This window comes from Pezoporus occidentalis, unplaced genomic scaffold (genome assembly GCF_034315485.1).
Source record: "Pezoporus occidentalis ecotype Australia unplaced genomic scaffold, CSIRO_AGI_Poc_V1 ctg163, whole genome shotgun sequence".
In the NCBI taxonomy this organism is placed as follows: Eukaryota; Metazoa; Chordata; class Aves; order Psittaciformes; family Psittacidae; genus Pezoporus; species Pezoporus occidentalis.
Genome location: NW_026913457.1, coordinates 290,859 through 315,607, shown reverse-complemented (window position 1 = coordinate 315,607; position 24,749 = coordinate 290,859). Strand labels below are relative to the sequence as shown.

Genomic DNA, 24,749 nt, shown 5'->3' with positions numbered 1-24,749 from the left:
CACCCAGCCAGCCCCAGCCCCAGCTCCAAGGGAGACCCTTTTTCACCAGCCATTGCTCACAAAGCTGGGTCCCACCACCCTGTTACACAGGGATGCAGCTGCCCCGGAGGCCCTTGATGTGACATCTGACACCACCATGGCTCACACATCCAGGAGCTGGAGCTGTATGGGAGACTGTGTCAGGAAAGCCAAGGGATTCATCTGGTTTGGAACAACACATGGGACAAGAAGGGTTCTGCACGAGGGCAACTACCAGCAGATGCCTGGGACATGAAGCAGGCTGATGGCTACATGCTAAAGGAGGCCTGAAGCCCTGTCCTGCTGCAGAAGAACAAGCAGCATCTTTCAGAATCAGGGATATCCTCATGCCACCTAGTAAACCCAGGTAAGCAGCAAAGGAAAACCTCAAGCGCATCCCTTCACCCGCATCCCTGCATATGAGTTCTACTGAACAAAACTGGCACAAAGGGCTGCTGCCCCCAAACAGAAACACTACTGCAGCATCAGACCACCTTCATGGGAGCTTCTGGAGTGGGTGACATGGGCTGGGAGGCTGCTGGAGGCAGCTGCCAGCTTCACTCCCCTCCATCACCAGCCAGTTCGGCTCCAGCAGCTTGGCAAGACTTTGCCAGCCTCAGCTCCCTGCACAGCCAGGTACCGCAGCACTGCCAGAGGTAACGGCCCTGGGAACATCACCTGGGCACAGAGCAAGGGGCTGGAGTGACGAGGAAGAGGAGCTGGTGACCTGCATGGTGCCACACACCAGGACACACAGCAGCACTTCAAGAACCAGGGCTTGCCCTCTTTCACCAACACGTGTTGGCAGGCACAGCCCTGCACCATGGACACCCACCACCCTTCCAGCTCCCCCTGAGGCTTCCTGTCAGCTTCCTACAGGGAGCAGCAGGGTGAGGAAAGCTGGGAAGCCACCAGCACACAGCACAGCACGGCTGAAGCAAGGCGCAGTGCAGAGGGGCTGCCTGCAGGCCTCCCACAACCTCTTCCACACCTACTGCAGGGCTGCATCCCCACAGAACATGACCCTCGGTGCCCACAAGCAACAGAAGAACACCATGATGCTCAATGCCACGGGCAGGCTGGGCTCTCACACCATCGCAGCAATGCCTGCCAGAGCCAGCAGGACCAAAACACCCAGCTCTGGCAAAGAAGGCCAGAAAAGTTTGGCTGTACCAGCCTGGGACACCAGCCCAGACACTTTCTGACTCATTTACTCAAATAATATTCTTATTATACACAGATTGCTCATGACACAATGGCACCATTTTTTAGCAACCTGCTTTGTCCCAGTCTCCTGCAGGGACAGGGTGCGGTATCTGCCAGTGGGAGCAGGAGGAGGATGGTCTGCTCCCCATGGACCCCTCATCTCATCTCAAGCTCTGAGGTGAGATATACTGGCAGGGCTGCAGGAGTCTGTAGTGACAACAGGGCTGCAGGACACACGGATCTTGTGACAGGGTCTCGGGTTTTTTCAGGTTTAGTGCAAAGGAGGCAGGTGCCCCCGGCGCCCAGGTGCAGCAGGAGCCCACGGTCACAGGGACACAGCGTGGAGATTGGAGCCCAGCTCTGGGGTTGCTCATTACCCACCGATCACCCACCAAGGGATTCCGCTAAGGAAGCCTGGTCTTACCCATCTGCCTAAAGGAGTTACTCTCAGTTTGCTTCCAAAGGGAACTGATCTCAGATTTAAGAGCCTGAGATAGAAGATGCTACAGAGCACAGCCAAAACCCCGAACAAATCCAGACCCTGTTTCTCCCTGGCTGCTCCAAGCCATCGGAATTTGCACTTTCTCAGAGCCACGCAGAAGCTGCGCCCGCACGCTCCGGGGGTCTCCTCCATCCCCCTGTGTGAGCGGCTCTTCCCCCTGGAGCTGCACAAGCCCTCATTGTGCCGGCGCCCGGCCGAGGGGCGGCAGCGTTGGAGCTAAGACAAGGTGTCTCCAAGTGGAGGATGTGAACATGAACCTCCCAGCCAGCTTCCTTCTCCCCCTCCACCCCCTTCAGCTTCTTTAAAGAAAATAAACACGAGCAGAACCTTCCATTCACTGTCCCCATCCAGCACAGGGGACGCACAAAGGGACATTGCTGTTGCACCAACAGAGGGTCCCCTGAGCGGCTGAGCACAAAGGCTGCCTGTGTCCTGCCAGCAGCCAGAATGTCAGAAGGATTATTATTATTATTTTGGGAGGGGGTCTGGGGGTGATTTGGGCCTCAATAAGGTCTCAGTTCAGCTCCTTCCAGCGCCCCGCACGCAGCATCAGAGCTCCCATTTAGCAGAGGTGAGCTGCAATTCCCACCCAGCCCATTAAGCGGATTTACAGTTCCACGAAACGAAGTTGGTAGCAGCCAGCGCGATAACGGCCCCGAGCTGAGCCTGCAACCACACACGTCTGACATCCGTGGACACAAACGCCAGGGAGCTGTCTCACAGGAGGCAGCAGCCCCGCTGCCTCCTCCCTGGGTGAGGTGGCTCCATCTCCACACACGCAGCCAGGAAGATTTCCAGGCTGACAGACAGACAGTGCTTCCCACCCTCTCAGCTCCCAAACCCTCGCTGCACAGCTCTACTGTTTGCTAAGGCCAGTTTCCACTCAAACGGTTCCATGCAATCAACTGTACCCATCATCACCCCTCCAGAGCAGCTGGGACTGCTGCTTATGCAGACAGAAGATAAGCAGATCCTCTGGGCTACCCAAAAAGCACCAACCTCCTTTTCCCCTCATCAATCCACAGAAGAATCACATCTGAGAGGCAGAACCATGCCCTGAAATCACCCTGGCACCAGGCAGAAAAGGCAAGGCAACAAATACATCAGTGGGAGCACCAAGCCAAGCCAGCTTGCCTGGAGTCTCAGGGTCCCCCGCGCTAACCACAGCTCGGGGCTGGGGGTGGAAAGCACCCCTCTCCCTGGTGCTCCTACCTGCAGCCAAAGCAATGACTCCATGCTGTGGCTACAGGCTCCCCCAGGAAGAAGCAGGGGGAAAGCTGGACTTCCACAGCCATCCCTAAAGCAAGAAGGAGCCCAGGGTGTAGGGGAAGGGATAATGTTTACTGTCCTGGGTAAAATTTAAGTCTCCCCAGGCAGTGGGAAGCTTTGCTCATGCTGCTGGTCCAGTCTTGGCCACAAACAGCTTAGATACAACTGTGTCCCACTCCATGCATCTGCCAGGTATAACCTGGAGAACCTCAGATTTCTGCTTCGTTTCTCTGAACCATCACAGGCCTGGGAGAGAAGACAGGATGGGAGGAGAAGGCCTGGTCAGAGGCCCACTGGCTCTGTTTTTGTCTACAAAAACAGTCCTGGGAGGTTACAGCAGGACCAGAGCCAGTGGACCCTGCTAACACGCTGGCTCGGGCACAGACAGCATCCTCCCATCCAAAGGGATGGCTAGGGCATGGGGACAGTGCTGGTGGCCATGGTCCCATCAGCTATGCAGGACATTCAGGACATGACACCCAAAAGGTGATGCAGGGTAGGCACAGTCCAAGCCTCACTGTGACTTCCTGGCTTGGATGACTAGTTCTGTGAGACCATGGCCCAGCCACACCAGCAGGTCTGAGCCTCTGCTTCATGACTCCTTACTAACAGTGTTTACTGCTGGGGCACACAGCAGAGCTCCTTTGACACTGCATCCATGACAGGGGGAAAAGCTGCAGCTTTCCAGAGGTTTGGGGGTCACTGCTGGCTTCCTGGAGGGTCCCACAGGGCCCAGCTCCAGCAGCTCTGCCTGCGGCACAGCAGGAGGCAAGGCAAAGGCTGTGCAGGGTCTGTAAAGCCCTGGCACATGGTGCCACTCCAGGAACAGGAGCCTCTTGGTAGAACTCACAACCTGAGCAGCAAGCAATAGAAGTGAGCACCTTCATTTGGGAGATGCAGCCTGGCTCAGCCACGCACTGCTAAGCACATGGCAGGACCAGCAGAAACCAGCAAGACCCAGCATCAGCCTCCACGCAGACTGTGGTACGAGGCCAGCCCCACGGGAGGGGCAGGCGAGGTGCTCCTGGAACCTGGGAACAAAGAGGTTCCTCTGCAGCAGGGAGGGCTCAGGGACCAGGGCAGAGGGCTCTGGTTGTTGTGAAACTGGCTGTTTCACCGGAGCCTGGGAGCAGCTCAGCTCCACGGAAGGCTCCAGCTGGATTCCTGTGATTGAGCCCATTCTCGGCCATCTCTCCCCAGCAATCCCCTCTGAAAGCAGGAGGGTGCTGCCTGCCAGAGGAGAGGCCCTGGAGGCACTGCCAAGGCCCTGGGAAGCACTGCAAGCCCAAAGGCTGGACCCTCCATGGGCAGGAGCTCCTGTTCAACAGCTCGGGCTGCTACCTCCAGCAGCTCTCCCAGTCTGCCTGGGAGCTCAGCCCTGACCAGGCTCGTCACTGAGCTCTTTTTCCAGGCTCCAAGCCTCAGAGCTGAGACTCTTCCACCTGAAGTGAGGCGTGCTTGGCAAGAGGGCCAACAGAAGGAAAGAACAGAGGGAGCTCTAGAGTCTTCCTGGCAGGCAGGAGCCCTGCATGCACTGCACGGACGTCACCAGCAGTGAGAACACCACCCCTACCTAAAGGCAGAGCAACCAGAACAATTCTTCTGGACCAAGTAGAACAACTACAGGGACACAAACCAAAGGCCACAGCTAAACTCGATTAACAGTAACTTACAGAAAACCTCCCTAATGCCGTTACAAACTCATCTAAACCAGAAAGCATGCCTGCTGCCCTGCAAAAGCCCTGGGGACTGCACACTCCTGCTGAGCGTGCAGGAGGGGAAAGAATTGCTGAAAGAATGGCCAGGCCCCCACCAGCAGCAGCAGCATCCTCATGCATTTCACTGCCTTGTCCAGGCAGAGGGTTGTGGGCTGCATAAGAACACTACATATCCAACTTGGGAGGGCTTGAATTCCCAATGCCCTTTGCACACCCTTGTGTGACCTGGCCACTTCCCTAGGCTGGCAGGTGAGAAACCCTCCCAAGGAAGGGGTCTCCAAAGGATGCAGGCTCACATGGGACCTCTGGGGGACCAGCAGCAGTCTTTGGCCCACGGAGAGGTGCAGCAAAGGCCATGCAGCACGTCTGCAGAGGAGAGGAGGGAGCAGGCTCCAGGCTAGATCAGACAGGCAGACAACAGCACATGGCTGACCACAGCAGTGCCAGCTTGCTCCCAGCCCACAGCAGCACCTTCCCGGAAGGGCAGGCTCTGCAGCTTTAAGAATCCTCCCTCCCAGCTCTCGGTGTCAAGGAAAAATCTGACACGTTTTTTCTGGTGGATGTTAACAGACAAGCTACAACAGCCAGTTGCCTTTTCCATTCATTTTCCACATGGCCCCCTGGGAGGCCTGCTAATGAAAGAGCCGATTGTGCCCCTGCAGAGGAGCAGGCAGGTAGCAGGAGCAGCAGCAGCCCTTGGAGCCCCGCATGGCATTTGCATGGCTCAGGAAGAAAACCCTGCAGGGAAGGGTGCCCTGGGGCAGAGACCCACACTGCAGACCACCTGACAGCAGCTGCCCAAGCAACAGGTAGCCCAGCCCTGCAGCTACCTGGGGGGGACATTTAGGACATCACTGGCTTTGTGAGTTGAAGGCAGTGGCAGCAGCAGCACAGCTCCCCATGGAGCCCTCACTGCCCCAGCAAGACAAGGTGCCACCCAGGGGCACAGCAGCCTGTCCACACAGGGGGACAACCTCACAGTTCCATAGTGCCAGGGGAAGCAGCTCATCCCAGCCCCTGGCACTGGGGACAGTCTGAACCAGCCCCAAATCCCCCCCAGGGCACAGGAGGCCCCTCTCCCCACTCAATACCAGGTCTGTGTCTCACAAGCAGCAGAGCTGTGCTTGGAAAAGACAGAGTGAGCCTTTTCCAGCCCAAGCCCTGAATGGCCGCCTTTATGCTGTAGCTGCTGTCACGAGCCACACGCTGGAGACCACAAATGGCAGCAAATAGCTGCGGGGTTTGTGTTTCCGTGGAGGCTGCAGCACCCTGGCTAAGGGAGCAGGCACGGCTTCCGTCACACCCCGGCCCTGACGGGGCACACACTGGTGCCTTGTTCCCACCCGGGGCAGGGGCTGCACGGGAGCCACTGCAGCCACCACCTTTCCTCCACACACACCTGTGGGCAGGAGAGGGGCAGGACCCCAGGCAGGGCAGAGGCCTGGGCCCCCATGGTGTCCGGCTCGTACGTACGTTTCCCACCGTTCTTCAGCAGGTTGCTGAGGCTGACGGAGGCCATGCCCAGGAGCTCATTCCTCAGGGTATGGCAGCTCCACACCTTCAGGTCCAAGTGGCTCTGAGCCGTGACGTTCCTGCAGAGACCAAAGAACGGGGTCATCGCTGTGGTCCCAACCCATTCCATGCTCAGGGAAGGGGTAGTGCCAGGCCAAATCCAGGGAGCAGAAGGAGGCAGGCAAGGGCATAGGGCAATGGGAAACATCCCCCACAGTGGCCCTCCCAGCCTGGCTGCCCTTTGCAGCATCCTTATCTAGGGGCAATGATCTCTGACACCCGAGTGGCCCCAGCCGATAGCGCAGAGGGTTACACCAGACAGCACCGAGGATACACAGAGGGTTACAGGGAACACAGGGCCAGTCCTAGCACCAGCCCCATGCCAGGGGCTCACAGGATGAGGACTTACAGGATGAGGATCTCGTTCCACAGCACCTCAGAGCTCCCAATCTGCTTCCCAGTCTTCTTGGTCTCACTGGGCAGCCCGTCGCCTGTCACCTCCACATAGCAGGTCATCCGCGATGGGCGGCTGTTCACCTTGGGCCTCAGGGACACCACTGGATAGGAGGGTAGACGGAGTCAGGAAGCCATATGGGAGACCCTGTCTGCTGCCCCACACACTCCTCCCTGTCTCTGCCAGCTCAGGGTGCTTTTGGAAGAAGGGGAAGCAATGGCAGCAACCTCATGGCAGCAATGGTCTGATGTGGGTGCTCCCATCACCAGCCCCTGATAACTGCCGGTCCCCAGCTACACACACAGAGCTCAGCCCCACACGCGAAGGCTGCAGGAGTATCACAGTCCCCACAGACACTGCCCTACCCCAGCGCTTGGGAGCAAGGCTGGGGGACAAGGGGGCTCTGCGGAGCCGCTGGGTTGAGGCACCCAGCGGGTGCGGTTCAGCTGCCCCCCATCCCAGCGGTGCCCGCTGTGGGGCTGAGCTGGGGCCGCAGCTCCAGGAGTCGGGAGCCACCTCGCGGCCACTGCAGCCCTGGCAGGGCCACGGACCCAGGTCCCCGCGGCAGACGGGGGGGGCGGAAGCAGCACAGCGCAGCCGATGGCCGCCCCGCTCACCCGGCCGTCCATGGGGCACAAGGCAGCGCCGCCATGCCCATCCCCGGCTCCCCCCGAAGGTCTCCCACACACCCAGACCAGAAGCACCCAAATCCAGGTTCCCCAGCACGGGGCTCGGCCCCACCTCGCTGGGGCAGCAGCACCTACCTTTCACAGCGAGCTGGTACCTCTCACAGGGTGGCCCAGCCCTGGCCCTGCTGGAGCTTGCAGCGGCCATGGCATCACCCCTGTCTGGAAGCAGAGAGAGAAGAGAGCCCTCAGCACCAGTCCCACTGCGTGCAGAAGCCAGAGCTTCACTGGGGTCCCCTCTGAGCCCAAATGTAGCCACGGTATCATTGCAAGTGACCCACTTGGTGGGGAGACTTGGCAATGGACAGGCACATGCCCGGTGAACACAGGTTCCCTCTCGCTGCTGGTAAATCAGCCCTTCACCAGAGGCAATGGCAATACTGTGGCCTCAGGGAGACAAACCCCTCCTCAACCACACTGCCGTGGCCTGAGGAGATCCGAGCCAGGCTGGGCAGTGCCAGCCCTTTGGACACCTCATTTTGGTGGCTGCAGCTCACCCCGACCCAAAGGTCGCTGCTGATCACAGCCAGCATGAGGAGCTCCCAAAACACGGTCTGACACCCTGCTCTGTGCTCCGGAGCAGCGACATCGGCTCCCCAGCAGCCTGCACGGCCACCACGCAGGGGATCTCTCCGGAAGGACAGTGCAGTGACACCAGCAGAATAGAGGAAGGCACAGTCACAGCACGGGGAAGCAGCCACATCCTCACGGACAGCCCGGGCCTCTCACTGGCAGCAAAGTCCCACGGGAAGATCAGTCCCATCTACTCTAACACAGCGTGGACGGGACGGGGACCGCGGCTGCTCTGAACACAGGGAAGGATCACACTGCAGAGCCGCCTGCAAGCCCAGACCTCCACTTCCTCAAGCACTCACCACTTCCTTGCTCTCCGGCGCCACGCCACACTCACCACAGGCACAGCGCTTCCCCCTGCCCCTCCGGCTGCAGCTCCCCCCTGGAGTCAGTCACCAGGACAGGGAGCAGGCAGGAAGGAGGCAGGCTGCAGCACCCGGCAGGTCACGGGGCTCGGCCGAAAGAACCGAGCAGGGAGCAGGAGGATGAGGTCACGTATCATGCAGAAGCACGAGGTGCTCGGTCTGGGACCGCAGGAGCAGCTATTGACTCGCCCCGTCCTCCTGAGCCTGCGGGCAGCACCCCTCCTCTCTGCACTCCCCAGGCTGAGCAGCTAGAGAGGATGTGGCTGTGGTGGGTATCAGGGTCACAGAGCAGAGGGTCCCTGTCTGCACAAGCCCCCGACACAGTGGGGCAGATGGGGGCATTCGCTGTCCACCCCTGGGCAGAAGCAAAGGGGGTCCTCAATCGTGTTGTCAGGGGCAGTGACAAGGCCAAATCTGAGCCTCCCCCACAGCCACCAAACCAAGGTCAACACTCCTACCCAGCCTCAGCTGGGGCACCGGCCAACCTGACTGGGATAAAAACCCAGAAAGGAGATAAGAGCATCTCCAACATTCCAGCCTCTACCAGCTCCCTCCTTGCGGAGGAGTCTCACTCTCATTCCTGCTCTCTCCCCACATCATTAGACTTAACCAAGCTTCATCCCAAAGCCAGGATCCTTATTTAATCCTCTCTCACAAACCAGGGTCTCCACTCTCCAGCCCCTCACCATGCCAGCCCCTCACCCCCTCAGCACAGCAAACCTGCACAGCACCCCATGCTCAGCCCAGAGCCAGCCAGTGCCTGGAACAATCCCTGCCTCTGCCTGGAAAACCTCACTTGGTGCCACAATGGCCCCTGTCTCAGAGCAGGAGGTGGCAGAACGCTCACTAGCACATGCTGATCCCACCTGCTCCCCAGTGGGGAGAGCTGACACAAGACTAATTGTACTTGCTCTTACTATGGTTACTTCTACTCCAATTATCCCAGCCCGCAGATCACCCCAACCTTCCCCTAGGTTATTGTTATTCCTGAGTTTGTTTTTATTCCCCAGCTTCACATCACCACTTACTTCATTAACACCATTAAGAAGACCCACAGAACACAGCCAGGCACAGGTAACCCTCCTGCACCAGGCTCTGACCAGGCCCCGGGGCTGACCAACAGCAAACTTGTCCTTTGGGGCCTTTCTCACACCACCATTAGTGACCTGCACCTCAGGTATTGTTGTAAGGGCCAAGGCCCCACAGCAGGGACCACTGTGACAGCCCTACAAACCAGCCTGAACATCCCACGGTATGTGAGACCCCAGGACCCACCCACCGGTTTCCTCACTGCATCCTCCCACAAAAGATGCCATCAGAGACCTGTCCCATTCGGGCTGGGTCTATCCTTTTTTCCCTCTTAATCTTGGCTCTTCCTAATTTTTCTTTTCCTGATCCTGTATCCTTTCTCTGTTGCTTGCTTTGATGTCCTGGGTCACATTAAACGCCTCTCAACCTCCACAGGACCCCTCTGTGCTCAGGGCCGATGCCCAGGCACAGCTTTCCACTCTGACCCACTCTGCTCCCTGCTCCGAGCCGCCCTGTGCCCCCACGCCTGCAGGTTTCCCTCTTGCAAAGACCAGGGGCGCCCCTCCCCAGCTTCCCCTGCCTGGCTTCCCGCGCCGGTGCCCGGCCTCGCCTCCCGGGGCAGCGGGCAGCCCTGCGCCTCCGCGCGAACGCGAGGGCACAGAGCGACGGCAGCAACCGCGGCACCCCGCCGGGCTCTGCCTCGGGGCAGGTTCGCCCCACACGCAGCCGGGAGGGGCAGCGACGACCGCGGGAGAGGGCGGCAAGTGGCAGAGCGCACCGGCCAAAGCCAAACTCCGCTCTCCTCGCCCGCGGACGCTGCGAGGGGCAGGCGGCGGCCGGGGAAACCCTTCCCACGGGCCGTGCCGCCCCGGGCAGGACCTCACCTCGCCAAGCCGGTACCGGAGCACAGCCCGCAGCGGAGCGGCTCCAGGAGCGCCCCATCGGGCCCTGACCACGGGGCGGGAGCTCCGGAGCGGGACCGAGCCATACAGGAAGGGAAGCGAATCCCAGCCCCGCCCCGCCCCGCCCCGCCCCGTCCCGTCCCGTCCCGTCCCGTCCCGTCCCCCGAGTTACCAGCGACGGCTCCACTCCCGCTTCCGTCTCCACCGTCCACCGTCATATGACACCAACCGGTCACCTGACCGCACGGCCCGGAAGCGGTCACGCGGCCGGCGGAGGCCGCCGTTTCCGGCGTGCTCAGCGCAGGACTACATCTCCCGGCGTGCAGCGCGGCGGCTCTTGGGCATGGCGCGCGTGGCGCACGTCGTGGCCGACACCGGCGCGTTCCTGAGCGCGGCCCCGCTGCAGGTACCGGGAGGGGGCCGGGGGGTGCCCGGGGCCGGGGGGTGCCGGTGCCGGCCCCGCGCTGACGGCGCTGCCCGCAGGACCTGGCGCAGAGCCTGTACACGGTGCCCGAGGTGCTGGCCGAGATCCGGGACCGGCCCACGCGCCGCCGCCTGGCCGCGCTGCCCTGCGAGCTGCACCTGCGCCGCCCGCGGCCCGACCTCCTGCGCCTCGGTGAGTCCCGGACCGGACCGGACCTCTCTGCGCCTCGGGGCGGCCCCGCTGCCTGCGGCCCGGCCCGGCCGCTCCGCTCCTTCCTTTTCCCATTTCCCTTCCTTTTCCCACTTTCTTTCCCTTTCCCCTCCCTTCTCTTTTTCTCCTTCCCTTACCTTCTCCCTTCTCTTTTCCTTCCCCTTTTGTTTCCTTTCTCCCTTTTCTTCCCTTCCCCTTCTTCCCTCCTGCAGTGACCGAATTCTCCAAGAAGACCGGGGACTACCCCAGCCTCTCGGCCGCTGACCTGCAGGTTCTCGCCCTCACCTGCCAGCTGCAGGCTGAGACCGAGGGCCCCGGCTGCCTCCGCTGGGAGCCCCAGGACAAGGTGGGTCCGTGTCCCCCGTCCCCAGGGATGTGACCCCATCCCTGGAGCACTCCCCCAACCCCCTGCTCCCTCCCCAGGTGCAGCTCAGCTCCACCCCGCGGCACCCCGAGGCCCCCATACACCTCGCTGGCTTCCACCTGCCCTCCAAGGTAAGGGACGGGGCTGCAGTGCTCCAAGGAAGGGGATGGGGTGCAGTCCTGCAGATCCCCCCCGGCAGTAGCGAGCAAGTGATCCCCTTGTCATGTGTCCTCCACAGCACAAGCACCCTGGGAAGGGGCAGCACCAGCCAAGCCCTGAGGGCAGCACAGCCCCATCCGAGAATTACGAGTTCAGCTCCTTCCTGTACTGGCGAGTGCCCCTGCCCAGCATCGAGGAGGAGCTGCAGGAGCTGCTGGTGAGACCCACGGCCTCCTCTCCTTGCTGTCCAAGCCACCCTAGTGTCTAGCTGGCCTTTCCCACCTCCTCCACTGCGTGTGCCATCACTGACTGCCGTCATCTTCCACTGCAGAGCGCTCAAGCCATCTCTGTTAGCCCAGAGACCACTGAGGAGCACCGGAGGTCTGAGCATGAGGCCAGTGCTGATGAAGAGGAAGATGAGGAGAGCGATGATGAGGGCTGGATAACACCCAGCAACCTTAAGCAGGTCCAGCAGGACACGGGGCACTGTGATACTGCTCCTAATGGCATCCAGGTCGGTTGCGTCACCACGGACTTCGCCATGCAGGTGGGTGCCAGTCCTGTCTTCCATGGGACAACTCGAGCCTCAGGCATGTGTGGGGCTGGTGGATTCTCAAAACTACTCAAACCTCTGGGCTGGTTAAACCAGTGTGAGCAGACAGAGGAGCACCTGGACAGGCTGAGCACTGACAGCCTCTTTTACCTTAAAACCATGCCCTTCTCTCTGTGGCAGAGGCCCCATTACAAAGCCCATTGGTGTTGCTCCCATTGTCCTCTGTCTTCCTTGGGCTGGTAGATCCCAGTGAAGGGTCCCAGCAGACCCAGCTCAGAGCATCCTGGTCTCTCCCTCCTTATTGCAGAACGTGCTGCTGCAGATGGGCCTCCACGTGCTGGCAGTGAATGGCATGTTGATCCGCCAGGCCAGGAGCTACATCCTGCGCTGCCACGGCTGCTTCAGGTGAGTGTGGTTGTGCAGAGCTGCTCTGCCCTTGGCATAGTGCTTAGAATTATAGACTGATCTAATGGTGTATGTTTGAAAGGACCTTAAAGCTCACCCAGCTCCAACCCCTGCCAAGGGCAGGGACCCCTTCCACTAGAGCAGCTTGCTCCAAGCCCCTGTGTCCAACCTGGCCTTGAACACTGCCAGGGATGGGGCAGCCACAGCTTCTCTGGGCACCCTGCGCCAGCGCCTCAGCACCCTCACAGGGAGGAGCTTCTGCCTTAGATCTAACCTGAACTTCTACTGTTTAAGCTTAAACCCATCACCCCTTGTCCTATCACTACAGGTTACTTGGATGATCCCATATTCTATGGCCTGGGGAGTACTAAACCCCTGTGCCCCTGTCTTGCAGGACCACTTCGGACATGACTAAGGTTTTCTGTCCCCACTGTGGTAACAAGACCCTGAAGAAGGTCGCAGTGAGTGTCAGTGATGATGGAAGCCTCCACATGCACTTCTCCCGCAACCCCAAGGTGCTGAACCCCCGAGGGCTCAGGGTGAGTGCCTGTACCTCACATGCTGGGTCCTGGGACAAGAGCCTGGCCTGTGGCTGGGGGGGTTTGGAGGGAACCATCAGCTCATGGCTATCGAAGTGAAGCTGTGATTGTCCTCCAGATGTCAGACTCAACCCCATGGCTTTTGAGCTTAATTTGTTCAGCTCATCCCTAGTGGCCTGTGGCCACCTTTGAGTCCCTGAAGGTGACAAGCCGCCCCTAAAGCATGCTTAAAACTGCTTCTCCCTTGCAGTACCCGCTGCCAGCGCCACGCGGGGGAAAGCACGCCAACAACCCTCACCTGGTGGCTGACCAGCCCTTCCCGCAGCAGCGCCTGTCCCGCAAGGCCAGGCAGAAAACCAATGTCTTCGACCCCGACTACATCGCCGGGGCCTCGCCCTTTGCCGAGAATGACGTCTACAGCCGTGCGGCCAACCTGCAGATCCGGGACGCGGCGCTGGGCGCGGGCAGGCGGCGCCTCAACCCCAACGCCGTCACCAAGAAGTTTGTGAAGAGGCGGTGAGTGTTCGGAGGGGTCCCTGCAGCCGCTGCTGCGAGGGAAGGATGAGCCCCCTGCGTGTTGCTGCTGATGGCTTTAGGAAGAGGCAGCTGCCCTGCGGAGGGGCTGGGCCTTTACTTCCACGCTTCTCTGATGCGCAAAGAGCAGCCGTGACCGGGGCATGACATTGTTGGGGAAGCTCCAGCCTGGATAGCCTGGCAGGAAGGTACTGGCTTCCTTGCTCGATTCCCTGGACCCCGCAAGCCATGGCTGTGTTGCTAATAAACACCAAATCCCACAGCACCGTGGTTCAGTTTTGTGTCTGCGTCTGCCTGGGCTGGGCTTAGAGGCTGGCATGTGCCTTTCTGTGAGCCTCGAGAGACAGAGGAGGCTGGGAGGGTTTCTTGGGGCGTTTTCTTTTGTCCCCTGGCACTAACAAGGCCAGTGGGTAGCAAGTGCCTGCAGCAGGGTCAGCAGCTCCAGAAGGGTAGATGTCAGTGGGTTACATTTGCCCCACTGCGGCACAGCCACATCTGACCCTGGCAGTGGGTGCAGGTCTGAAGGGAGAGGTGCTGGGGCAGTGGTACAGGCTGGGGAAAGCCTTTTGGATAAATCTGCTTACGTCTTTGGCAGTGAAACGTTCTGCCCAGCTCTGGGGTAACTGCAGCTGCTTCTTACGCTGGTGTAGTTTTTTACATGACCAACTGGCTGCTGGACCCCACAGTCCCAATGGAGGCAAGTCTTCCTGCTGGGGGCAGCAGGAAGGGGACACATACTGAGCCTCAGCAACTCAGGGGTGTTTGTAGCACATGAGCATAAACACACCATGGGTGCAGATGAGGGGTGTAACTCCCATTACCTTGGCCTAGGATTTCTGGCATCACCTCCATCAGGCAGAGGAGCTCTGCACCATCCCAGGGAGCCCTCTGCATTGCACCCTGGAACACTGGGTCATTTGCAGGCTAGGGTTGCAGCAGCGCGGCCCAAAGCTTACTTTGGACTCAGTGCCACAAAGTGAAGAAGGAACACAGGTGTGACATGGTGCCTTTTCTCATGCAGCAGCTCCAGTGGGACACTTGGCTGGCACAGGCTCTTGTCATCCCAGTACTTCCTGACCCAGCTCCATTGGTTCCCAGGCAGGTCCATTCCATACTGAGGAACAGCGTTTTCTCCCAGCAGAGCAATGCTCTTGTAAAAAAAAACACAAGAAGACTTTACACTGCAAAATGAAAACTTTCATTATTTTATTCTTGACTGCAGCTGTTTACAGAAATATAGTTGCGAGTATACAAATGTCCCAATAGAAGCAAAATATTTTTGTTTTTTAATATTCAACAAGTTATCACAGGATAGCTAAAAACATAGATGCAAATAAAATATCCCCTCATAGAACAAACTGAAAACACTGGGTATCAGTGCTTGGAAAACCCCCAACTACGAAAGCCATATACACAGAAATGCACAAAGGAATATCTGGTGCTACTTTCACATTGCAGGACAGTGGAAGAGGCAGCTCAGCAGTTGACCGGTGCCCCAGGAACACATGGCAGAAAGGTGGGTAAAGCCACTCCAAGATGCAGCTAGTGACAGAGGTAGAAAGCTCTGCTCTCAAGGTTTGTTGGAGCTTACTCCTTAATAAGGAGCTCAAACATAAGTATTTCAAATCGCGCCCACAATAAAAAGGCTTCAGGAATACTGTGGACTAAGCAGGACACGGGAGTGTGTGCCCAGTTCTGCAACAACCCCGAGGCACTGCTCTCAATCCTTCCAAAAGGGAGCTTCCCCCAAGCCCTGTTACCCCAACCTCGGCACAGCCACGCTCCTGAACAAGGAGCACTCGGGTCAGCTTGTCCCCAGCTTCAGGGACCACAGTGAAGTCATGGACATCTACACAGGGCCCTTGGCTCATCTGAGTCCTGGAGCAAACACACACAACTGGAGCATATCACAGTGGGCTGCTGCTGAGTGGTGGAAGTTTGGAGTCAAACAAGCAGAGTGTTGGTGAATGTCCCACAGCAAGCAAGGCAGTTCTGGGATTCCTCACCCCCAGTACACTTGAATATTGTGAGGCAATCTGATGAACTGTAACAGCAAAAATTACAGATCTCTGAAACAGCAAAAATGAGACCTGCAACATGATGCCTCAAAGAGAGGAAACCAGGGCATTCTTTTCAGTTTGGCAGAGGTGCTTGGATAGAGCCTGTACCAGACAACAACATCCATTAATCAACCTTGTGTCAAACTGCACCTGATTTGTCATCCTGGTCCTGGTGGATAAAATACACACCAGTGACACAACAATCTGGATTTCTTTGAGAAAGTTCAGCTCCTCACAGAATCTAAGTCAGAGATCAGTGCACAGGGTCCCTCCTCATGCCCAGAAACCAAGGGGAGCTCTCATCAGCTTCCACGGAGTTTTCTAGGTAAGGACTGTCGCAGTAAAAAGTCATAAAGAAAATAAAGATGCCTGCCTTTATGACAAGAAATGGGAGTGACCAGATTAAGCTTCACCTTCCCAATCCACAAGAAAACCCAGCTGAGCTGCAGCCAGGTCCTTTGCTATGCAACAACTGTAATCCACCAGGAGAGAACTGCTGGTGTCAGCCCAGCTCCTCCAGAGCAACACAGCCACCACCATTCCCTACCTGCATGAGCTGTGGGAGACTGATAATGGGAAAAGGTCCCCAGGTCAGGAGTCACCCATGGAAAGCTGGCAGGGCAGGCACACATGCAGACAGCCCATGCCACTGCCACATCCCCAGAGTCCATCCAGTGACAGCTCTGCCCAGGGCTGCCAGTTTGACTGCTTCACTTCACCACCCCACAGCTGAAATTATGACTAAAAACATACAAAAGTACAAAAGTGAACAGCTCCTTCCAACCCGCAGCTATCAGTGACGTTCACAAGCAGAGCAACACTACCAACAGCACCACATGTACAGTACTCAAAGGTGTTCAGACAACTACTACTGAGTTACAGAATCACAGAATAGTTAGGGTTGGAAAGGACCTTAAGATCATCAAGTTCCAACCCCACTGCCATAGGCAGGGACACCCCACACTAAACCATGTCACACCCAAGGCCTCGTCCAACCTGGCCTTGAACACTGCCAGGGATGGAGCATTCACAGCTTCCCTGGGCAACCCATTCCAGTGCCTCACCACCCTCACAGTAAAGAACTTCTTCCTTATATCCAGTCTAAATTTCCCCTGTTTAAGTTTTAACCCGTTACCCCTTGTCCTATCACTACAGTCCCTAATGAAGAGTCCCTCCCCAGCATCCTTATAGATCCCCTTCAGATACTGGAAGGCTGCTCTTGAGGTCTCCACGCAGCCTTCTCTTCCCCAGGCTGAACAGCCCCAACTCTCTCAGCCTGTCTTCATACGGGAGGTGCTCCAGTCCCCTGATCATCCTCGTGGCCTCCTCTGGACTTGTTCCAACAGTTCCATGTCCTTTTTATGTTGAGGACACCAGAACTGCACACAATGCTCCAGGTGAGGTCTCACAAGAGCAGAGTAGAGGGGCAGGATCACCTCCTTCGACCTGCTGGTCACGCTCCTTTTGATGCAGCCCAGCATACGGTTGCTTTCTGGGCTGCGAGCGCACGCTGAAGTCGGCTCACGTTCATTTTCTCATCCACCAACACCCCCAAGTCCTTCTCTGCAGGGCTGCTCTGAATCTCTTCTCTGCCCAACCTGTAGCTGTGCCTGGGATTGCTCTGACCCAGGTGTAGGACCTTGCACTTGGCATGGTTAAACTCCATGAGGTTGGCATCAGCCCACCTCACAAGCGTGTCAAGGTCCCTCTGGATGGCATTCCTTCCCTCCAGGGTATCAACCGAACCACACAGCTTGGTGTCATCGGCAAACTTGCTGAGTTACTACACAGCCCTCAGTAAATGACCTCATACTAAGGAATAGTATTTCAGGTTTATGAAAATGTAAATATAACAGTATTCTATGCACATGTCTACTAATTATTTATATATAATAGATATGATTCCTCTATATACATATATATATAATCCTAGAATATACAGGCATTGCCTATTTACAGACTTATATAGACTGTAAGAAAGAAAAAGCTGCTCCCTCCTGCGTGACCCCTCAAGAGCCCCAAACTCCATTAGAGAGTTTTACAAGTACACTTCTACCAGAGTTTATCTGCTGCTACAACATTTCCTTGTATTTAAACAGCACCTAACCCATTTCAACAGCTCACAATCTACCTCAAAAAACTGCTCCAAATTAAAACAAACCCATCAAGCAAAGTATCTCAGTGCTTTCCTTTTAGCTGCTAAAAGACTGGAGCTGCCACCAGTCCTCCAGAACACAACAAACACCTATTCCTTGAAAATAAGCACTGCACTAATGAAAAATCAACAGTGATCAATAGTTCTTCTCACCTTCCACCCACAACTCACAGCTCAGAGCACATAAAGCAATTCATTCTCCTTGTTCTTGCCTCTGTCCCTGTCTGTAATCCGTCATACTCCTTTCCTGGAATTACTCTGAAAAAGCAGCCCCAGTTTACCAGACAGAGGCACCGCAGAGAGTCAAACACTGACAGGCAAACTCTTTTCTGACTTGACGAACGTACCCTTAGAGGAAACCATGTGCAGCTTTTTTAGTCCAGTAACAACTTTCAGATTTTGTTTTTTAATAAATCATCTTTCCTGCTACTCAAATAATGATTTAAACTATGTTTTAAGTCAAATACAAGCTTCTGAATTGATTAGTAGTATTTCTGAAGACTCTGGAAAGGTAACAGAAAATACGTTCAGACAAGTTTTCTATTTAGAAACTACATCCTAAACCAAAATCACAATAGAAGCTTAAAAAGTAAACAAATACAAACAAATCAACTTATCTAAATTAGGGGAATGTCCACTGATAACAGCTGCCCAGACTCTCAGTTTTTCCAGTTAAAAAATCTGCCAAAGTGACAAATGCTGAACTGCTCATGCTTTATTCTATCTTAGAACTATGTAGGAAGTAACTACCCTATCAGGAATTAAAAGTAATTATAATGAAATGATTGGTGATTAAACATCTACTTTGAAACAGCAAGCCTGAAATAATTTCTGGAACTACTTTTACATTAAAATAATAACAAAGCACTTGGCTTGAATAACTGCTGAAAAATCAGACAGTGAGGAGGCAATTAATAACAAGAAAGGACTTGCTAATTAAGCACAAAGAAGCAATAACTTCCTGCCAGAGGAGATGCTTAGCTGGTAACTGTGTATTACGGGCTATTCATACAATTCTCATATATATATATGTGTACACCCAGCATATAAGCAGCCAAAAGAACGCATGCAGCGGTCATGACTGGCAGCAGGCAGGTTAAATCTCCCCAGATTTTAACCTGTACCAAAAAATGGGTGTTCTGTGAAGCCAACACTCCTCAGATGCTGTGCAGAGTGGACCACGGGTGTGTTAAGAGGCAAATGCTCAAGGGTAAAGCCAACTATGAACATGGAGGTTTAGACTTAATAGTTCTTTCAGAAGTGACCTTAAGGCAGCCAAAAAAAACAAGTCACTTAAAACCCATCCCAGCAATGCAGCTCTACAGTTTTCTATGTTCACCTAGTAGTGTCTTCTACACTTTATTGCTGCTCTGTGGATATGACGTAACTTCCCCTTTAGAGTAATGTCATTGGGAACTCTAAATTTATAGAGACCAGTATCTCAGTATCTTCTTTCTCACCCAAAATGGACTAGACATGATGCCACCACCTCATCTCTGCAGGGAACGTTCCATCCATCTACTCACAGATCCTAGGCAATGCAGAGTGAGCATGCAAAAGACTAAATACAGAGAAGATGGGATTAAAATAAAAGAAAAAATATCAGAGTAAGCTCCAATTATCAATACTAAATGCTTAAATGCCAAAAGTAAATGTTCAGGATTGATAAAATACAGATGTGGCTCACACTGTTCTTGGGTCTTTCTGCCATGAAATCCTGCAGCGCCTTTAAGCTCTTTACTGGCTTATCAAGCCTCTCTTTATCTTCTGTAACAGCTCTCTGCAAGCACTGATCAACCACTGAGCAATCTCTTTATTCAGAAGACAAATACTTTTTGTATCCAAATCACATGTTCCAAGTGTTGTACATTTAAACACTGACCTAAAATGAACACAATAAGTTTAACACAAGAAAAGGTGTTATCCAGAAGTGAAAAACCTGATAGCACAGCCCTTATTATTTATTTTACATTTTTTTCTCATCTCTTCATGAGCGACCCAAAACATGCACACAATTCAGACATACCCTTCCCCTGGAGCTGTAGCAGTCTTGGTATGAAGTTCTCTTTTGGACACCCAGTTTGTTAAATGGAGAATTGGTCCCTGGTGACTTGGCACTGACCAACCATACCACTTCCACGTAAGGATACACCCCTTTGGAACAACGGAACGAACTGAAGCAGCACACAAGTGAATTTATCATTCCTGTTACTTCTTCTGTGTACGAAGGCCCTGGACGACACCTAGCAGCTTGTCCTGGGACTGTGATCCTGAAAAAGCCACTAGTTCATTTTCAAATAACTGGCTATTGACTTCCATGAGCATCTGGAAGTTGCTTCGGTCCATAATTCTGCCTTCTACATAGCCTCAAATAGCATTTAGATTGCTGCTTTCATGTCATGAACCGTAACGATATTGTTAATATCTTGTCTTAGCAGGATATAAGAAATAAATCACAGAAAGAAAAAGTATGGTTCAGGGTTAAAGCAGCTGTGGACACTAGGAAGCAGGGAATTGTATTTATCATGATTAAAATTTTAAACATTTTAGCATAATCATAAATTAAGAGTTAAAACACAGAGGCGCTAATAACAAAAATATTAAATAGACAGTGATAGTGGATAAAAGCTGAATGGCTCATCCTGAATGAAACCCTGTTACTTTATATATGCCTAAATGCCTACAGGTTTCCTTGCTAGATTGTATTGCTGAGTGACAGACACATCAAAACATACAGGGAAGCTTCTCACAGCCAGTTGGAACAATAAAATGCCTGATGGAATGGCGAGAGATGAACAAGTTATTTATGTTGCAAAAAGTACTTAAATACTCAATAAAGACATAACAAACCCCACCCCACCCCACTGTTATCAGACGCCACGTTGTGGTAGAACATCAGACAAACTCACAAATTTACCACAAAAATGTGTGGCAAAAAGAATATTTTATATATATGTATATATATAAATTTTTATATTTATGCCAATGTACTCACTCAGTACAAATAGCAAAATAGTATACCATTTCCTAAATACAAAATATAGCTTTCCAAAAAAATGAAACACACATTAGATATAAACCATCCAAAACTTGAACGATTGAAAACTGTATTCAAAATTAAATGACCCAGAGCAGGTCTCTTTCTGAAAAGTTCCCTTCATATCGGCAAGAAGCCTTACTACTGAAAACGTAATTCAATGCCTCTCAATGAGAGAGAGAAAGAGAGAGACAGAAAGAGAAAGTGAACGGTAGGACAGACTGACAAACGGGAAAATCCATTAAACAAACAAAAACTCTACATGGCTCAACTAAGCACACGAGTTAAGGGAAAAAAAACACACAGTAAACAGACTAGAGAAACTTAAAAAACCGTTTACAGACTAGTCTTTGTTATTGAAAATAACAAAAGTGTAAAATGACATGATACCAACTACACTCTACCAAGGCATAATCGCCATACATGACAGCTGTCTGGCTCTAAAGGCAGCAACAGCTTTCTACGTGCAGAAGAAGAAACAAAGATCTGAATGAGGCTGTAGTGAACATTCACAAAACTGTTCGGATAGTTGGAGCACCCAAAAATGCACACGCCTCACAATACAACTGCATGGTCTGGAGTGGGTTGTTCTTACATTCTGTAACATCCGTCAATGCTTTCTTTTTCTTTTTTAAATTGAAACACGACAATCTAGAAACTAGACTTGGGGGACTGTTGGTAGGTGGAAACAAAAAAAATCACTTCCAAACTGCAGTGAGCTCACTACACTACGAAGATGGAACAGCTCAGAATGAAGTGAAATTTTCCAGAATGCTTAAAAATGATGTAATTTGTCCCCTACTTGGAGTAAAGTCAAGCTGAAGATTCACATCAATAACAGCTGGAAAAACCCTGATTAAGGGGGGTTCCTGCATTTAGAAGGTGGTAGAGATATTCCTCTCTCCTTAATCCTTGATTATTTGTCAAAGCTTTCACTGACTAAGCAATTTAATGCCATGGATTCCTAAAAGCCGCTTCTGGTATTTAAAACCAGTAAGATATTAAAACACAATATGAAACTTGGGAAGAGAGAAGGAAAACCATGAAAAGAGTGGAAGGGAGAAGACTGGTTTGAGAATGGTTAATGCAGCTTTACAGAGTTCTAACCCATCCAGTCAGAGACACAGAGTTCTTTCCTCAGCCAGGCAGAATGCTCTTTACAAGGTATTTTAGAGGGTAAGATTTTAAGAGCAAAACAGAAAGTTCTTCATTCCTTCATTTTGTTAAGAGTCACCAAACCCTTGCCCCATGTACAAGTTACATGTAAGAGACATGGAGAACCGTTAATCACATCTGCAGATGGGAAGCACCCACCTCTGGCTATCTACAGAAGCGAACAATTTCTCCGCTTGTTGATTACAGTTATCAATATTTGTCATTGCTGCCTACTGCAATTAGCAAATTGCAGTATTAGGTCTCCCACACAACTCTAAAACATGATCCCCTTCACTGACTGACAGCTATGAGTTGTGGCTCATGGCACAGGCATTTGAAGTTTCTACTTCACAAGCTTTTCTAGTCAAAAGAGGAGATGTAAAGAAGGAAGAAGAGGAAACAATAGTAAACGTGGTGACATGTGTTACCTTCTACCAGCAATAATAGCTGATCAGATATGCTTTAAATTCAAAGAGCACCCCACTGTTAATGAGGTTTAGGAATCTGGTAACAGTACAATCCCATGCCCTAGTAAAACAAAGCATAACTTTTCAGCATTATTGGCACTACAAATCCCAAATACTATGCTCATAGCCTTAGGTGCTAGATGCTGCAATTGGCCATGTGTGTGCTCTTTAAAAAGGAGGGCTACTCTTTGACAAAAGCAATCAGTTCCACACAACCTAATCCAGAGCTGGAAGGTCTGAGAGGATCTGTGAAATCATCACTTTTTTCTTCACAGAATTTCTGCAGGAAAAAAACAGGCAAGCAAAACAGTTAAAAAATAACAAAAGCCATACCCTTAATTCAGTTTAGTTCCTTCATATTGGAAGTGCTGCTCACCAGCAAACATGTAACTAACAGAATGCAGCACTCTTTCACAGAGTAGCATTACTTGCCTTCCACAGTTCATAACTTCATATACAAAACAGTTCAGATTAGAAAATGAAGTGTATTGCTTAAGCAAAACTTACAGGGAATTTAGGACAGCCACACAGTTAACTAGAGCAAAGTTACACACTGTGGACAATACTATATTCCAGAGACCTCCTGGTTCCTGGTACTCATTTGTAGTCAAAGCCTCTTTCACCTCTCTGGAAAAGGCACCTTCTAAAAGCGGACTGTTTCCTAGTAACAGCTGATGGTGTTTTCACAAAGACTCAGCATGCTGCACACTCTCAATAGATGCCATGTTCTACCAAAACTTGTTTTTACATATGTTACTGGAACCCGGGGAACAACTTCAGAATAGTACAGACTTGAGTTGTTATTTACTCAATAAGCCTTAAGTTTTTAACTATGGTTGTATTTCATAATACTTTTATCTGACAAGCTATCAATGATCTACTCTCCTTCCTAATAAAGTATTACACCCTAACAGCAGATGACAAAACATACAGCAACTGAATGAGAACCAACCTCAACCATCAGTTTCAATCTAGTCCTGACCTCTGACTGTTATAAATTAACTGTTCATTTTAGTCACCAGTACTATATTCTTAATTAACCTTAACTGGTATTTTAGCTGGTGATACATTTCATAAGGCATGGTGATACATTTCAAAGTAAAGACCTACTGAACAAAAGTTTGTGTGGCAACAGAGAGCCCAGAAACCCAAACACGTCACTTACTTGACTAGTTAAAAGGAGCCAGCCATATTGCTCCCCTGGTTTTGCAATGACACGAGCAGATCATCTATTTTCTCAATATTCTGGTTGGCTGCCATAGCTGAAGGTAGTGGAGATGTCTCAGGCATCTGCTGGGAGAGAAGCGTTGGCACGGCTGCTTGTCCCTCGCTCTGTGGCTGACCTGGCTGACTTATAGCCATCAACTCATCAGGCAACGTCGCTGGTCCAGAAGTTAGCAGCTGGCCACAGTCTGTTAAACAGTAAATGAAGGACAAGGGACCATTTAAACTGGGTTAATACATGCAGTGAACCAGCCAACTTCTTCACATATGATCTGTCTAAAAAGTTATGCGCACTTTTGTTCACACAGCCACTCCTACTAACCACTCCCTCAGGGTGTGAGCAGTGGTTCCACATCTACAGATTGCATATATGGATACTGTATTATAACCAAACACTATTAACACCCCAGAGGAGAACACTTAACTAGAAGAAAAACAAAACACACAGCAGAAGACAAGTGCTGACTCATACAATCACAGCATGGTTTGGGTTGGAAAGGACCTTAAGGCTCATCCAGTTCCTACCCCTGCCATGGGCAGGGACACCTTCCACTGGAGCAGCTTGCTCCAAGCCCCTGTGTCCAACCTGGCCTTGAACACTGCCAGGGATGGGGCAGCCACAGCTTCTCTGGGCACCCTGTGCCAGCGCCTCAGCACCCTCACAGGGAAGAGCTTCTGCCTAAGAGCTCATCTCAATTTCCCTTTCGGCAGGTTAAAGCCATTCCCTTTGTCCTGTCCATACAGGCCCTTGTCCAAAGCCTCTCTCCGGATTTCCTGTTAGCCCTTTTAGGCACTAGGAGATGCTCTGAAGTCTCCCCAGAGCCTCCTCCAGAAAGCCATTGTGTACATTGTGGAAACATCATGCACCAAGAGAAACATTAGTGGAGCTGCCTTAAGAAAGCATAACCCTTTACCATGTGTGTATATGTATTTTATGTAAATATTTGTATAGAGTTATTAATAGTATTTCTAGAATATACCATATAGATACTTATTTCTGTATAGATATACACATACGTAAGATGTTTTGTCACATGTTAATCCTAAGTGTAAGACAACCAACAGGTATTTAAGCTAAGCAACATTCAGAGCACCATGTTGAGTATGTATATTCTCAATTGAGGCGCCATGTTACTCACTCCAGAATATTTCAATTCTTTATAATACCTTAGAATTGAGTTATCACTGTCCTGCAGACACCAATCAGTAGCTCCTCTAAATTGTAAACT

The 24,749-nt window shown here is 52.5% G+C and overlaps 3 protein-coding genes across 6 annotated transcripts in view; 1 reads left to right on the top strand and 2 right to left on the bottom strand.

Moving 5' to 3' along the window:
* The window catches only part of WWP2 (WW domain containing E3 ubiquitin protein ligase 2), a 41,460-nt gene extending 30,983 nt beyond the window's left edge, over positions 1-10,477 (bottom strand). Inside the window, exons 1-4 of the mRNA XM_062612999.1 lie at positions 10,407-10,477; positions 7,444-7,527; positions 6,635-6,782; positions 6,187-6,305 (exon numbers count right to left, since the gene is read on the bottom strand). Of these exons, the coding sequence (XP_062468983.1) occupies positions 6,187-6,305; positions 6,635-6,782; positions 7,444-7,527; positions 10,407-10,452 (397 nt within the window). The 5' untranslated portion in view covers positions 10,453-10,477. The remainder of the gene's footprint in view (positions 1-6,186; positions 6,306-6,634; positions 6,783-7,443; positions 7,528-10,406) is intronic.
* A 97-nt stretch (positions 10,478-10,574) lies between these two features.
* On the top strand, positions 10,575-13,687 carry NOB1 (NIN1 (RPN12) binding protein 1 homolog). Of its 2 annotated transcripts, XM_062613007.1 has the most exons (9): positions 10,575-10,640; positions 10,718-10,850; positions 11,081-11,214; positions 11,292-11,363; positions 11,471-11,608; positions 11,723-11,938; positions 12,252-12,349; positions 12,744-12,888; positions 13,139-13,687. In XM_062613007.1, the coding sequence occupies exons 1-9, from the start codon at positions 10,578-10,580 to the stop codon at positions 13,406-13,408; spliced, it is 1,269 nt and encodes a 422-aa protein (XP_062468991.1). In that variant the 5' UTR covers positions 10,575-10,577; the 3' UTR covers positions 13,409-13,687. The 2 variants fall into 2 exon arrangements, with proteins under 2 accessions (XP_062468991.1, XP_062468992.1); XM_062613008.1 differs by lacking the exon at positions 11,471-11,608.
* A 7,988-nt stretch (positions 13,688-21,675) lies between these two features.
* NFAT5 (nuclear factor of activated T cells 5) overlaps positions 21,676-24,749 on the bottom strand; it is a 61,111-nt gene continuing 58,037 nt past the window's right edge. For all 3 annotated transcript variants that reach the window (XM_062612996.1, XM_062612998.1, XM_062612997.1), the window contains 2 exons: positions 23,462-23,708; positions 21,676-22,576 (listed from right to left, as the gene is read on the bottom strand). In XM_062612996.1, the coding sequence (XP_062468980.1) occupies positions 23,470-23,708 (239 nt within the window). In that variant the 3' untranslated portion in view covers positions 21,676-22,576; positions 23,462-23,469. The remainder of the gene's footprint in view (positions 22,577-23,461; positions 23,709-24,749) is intronic.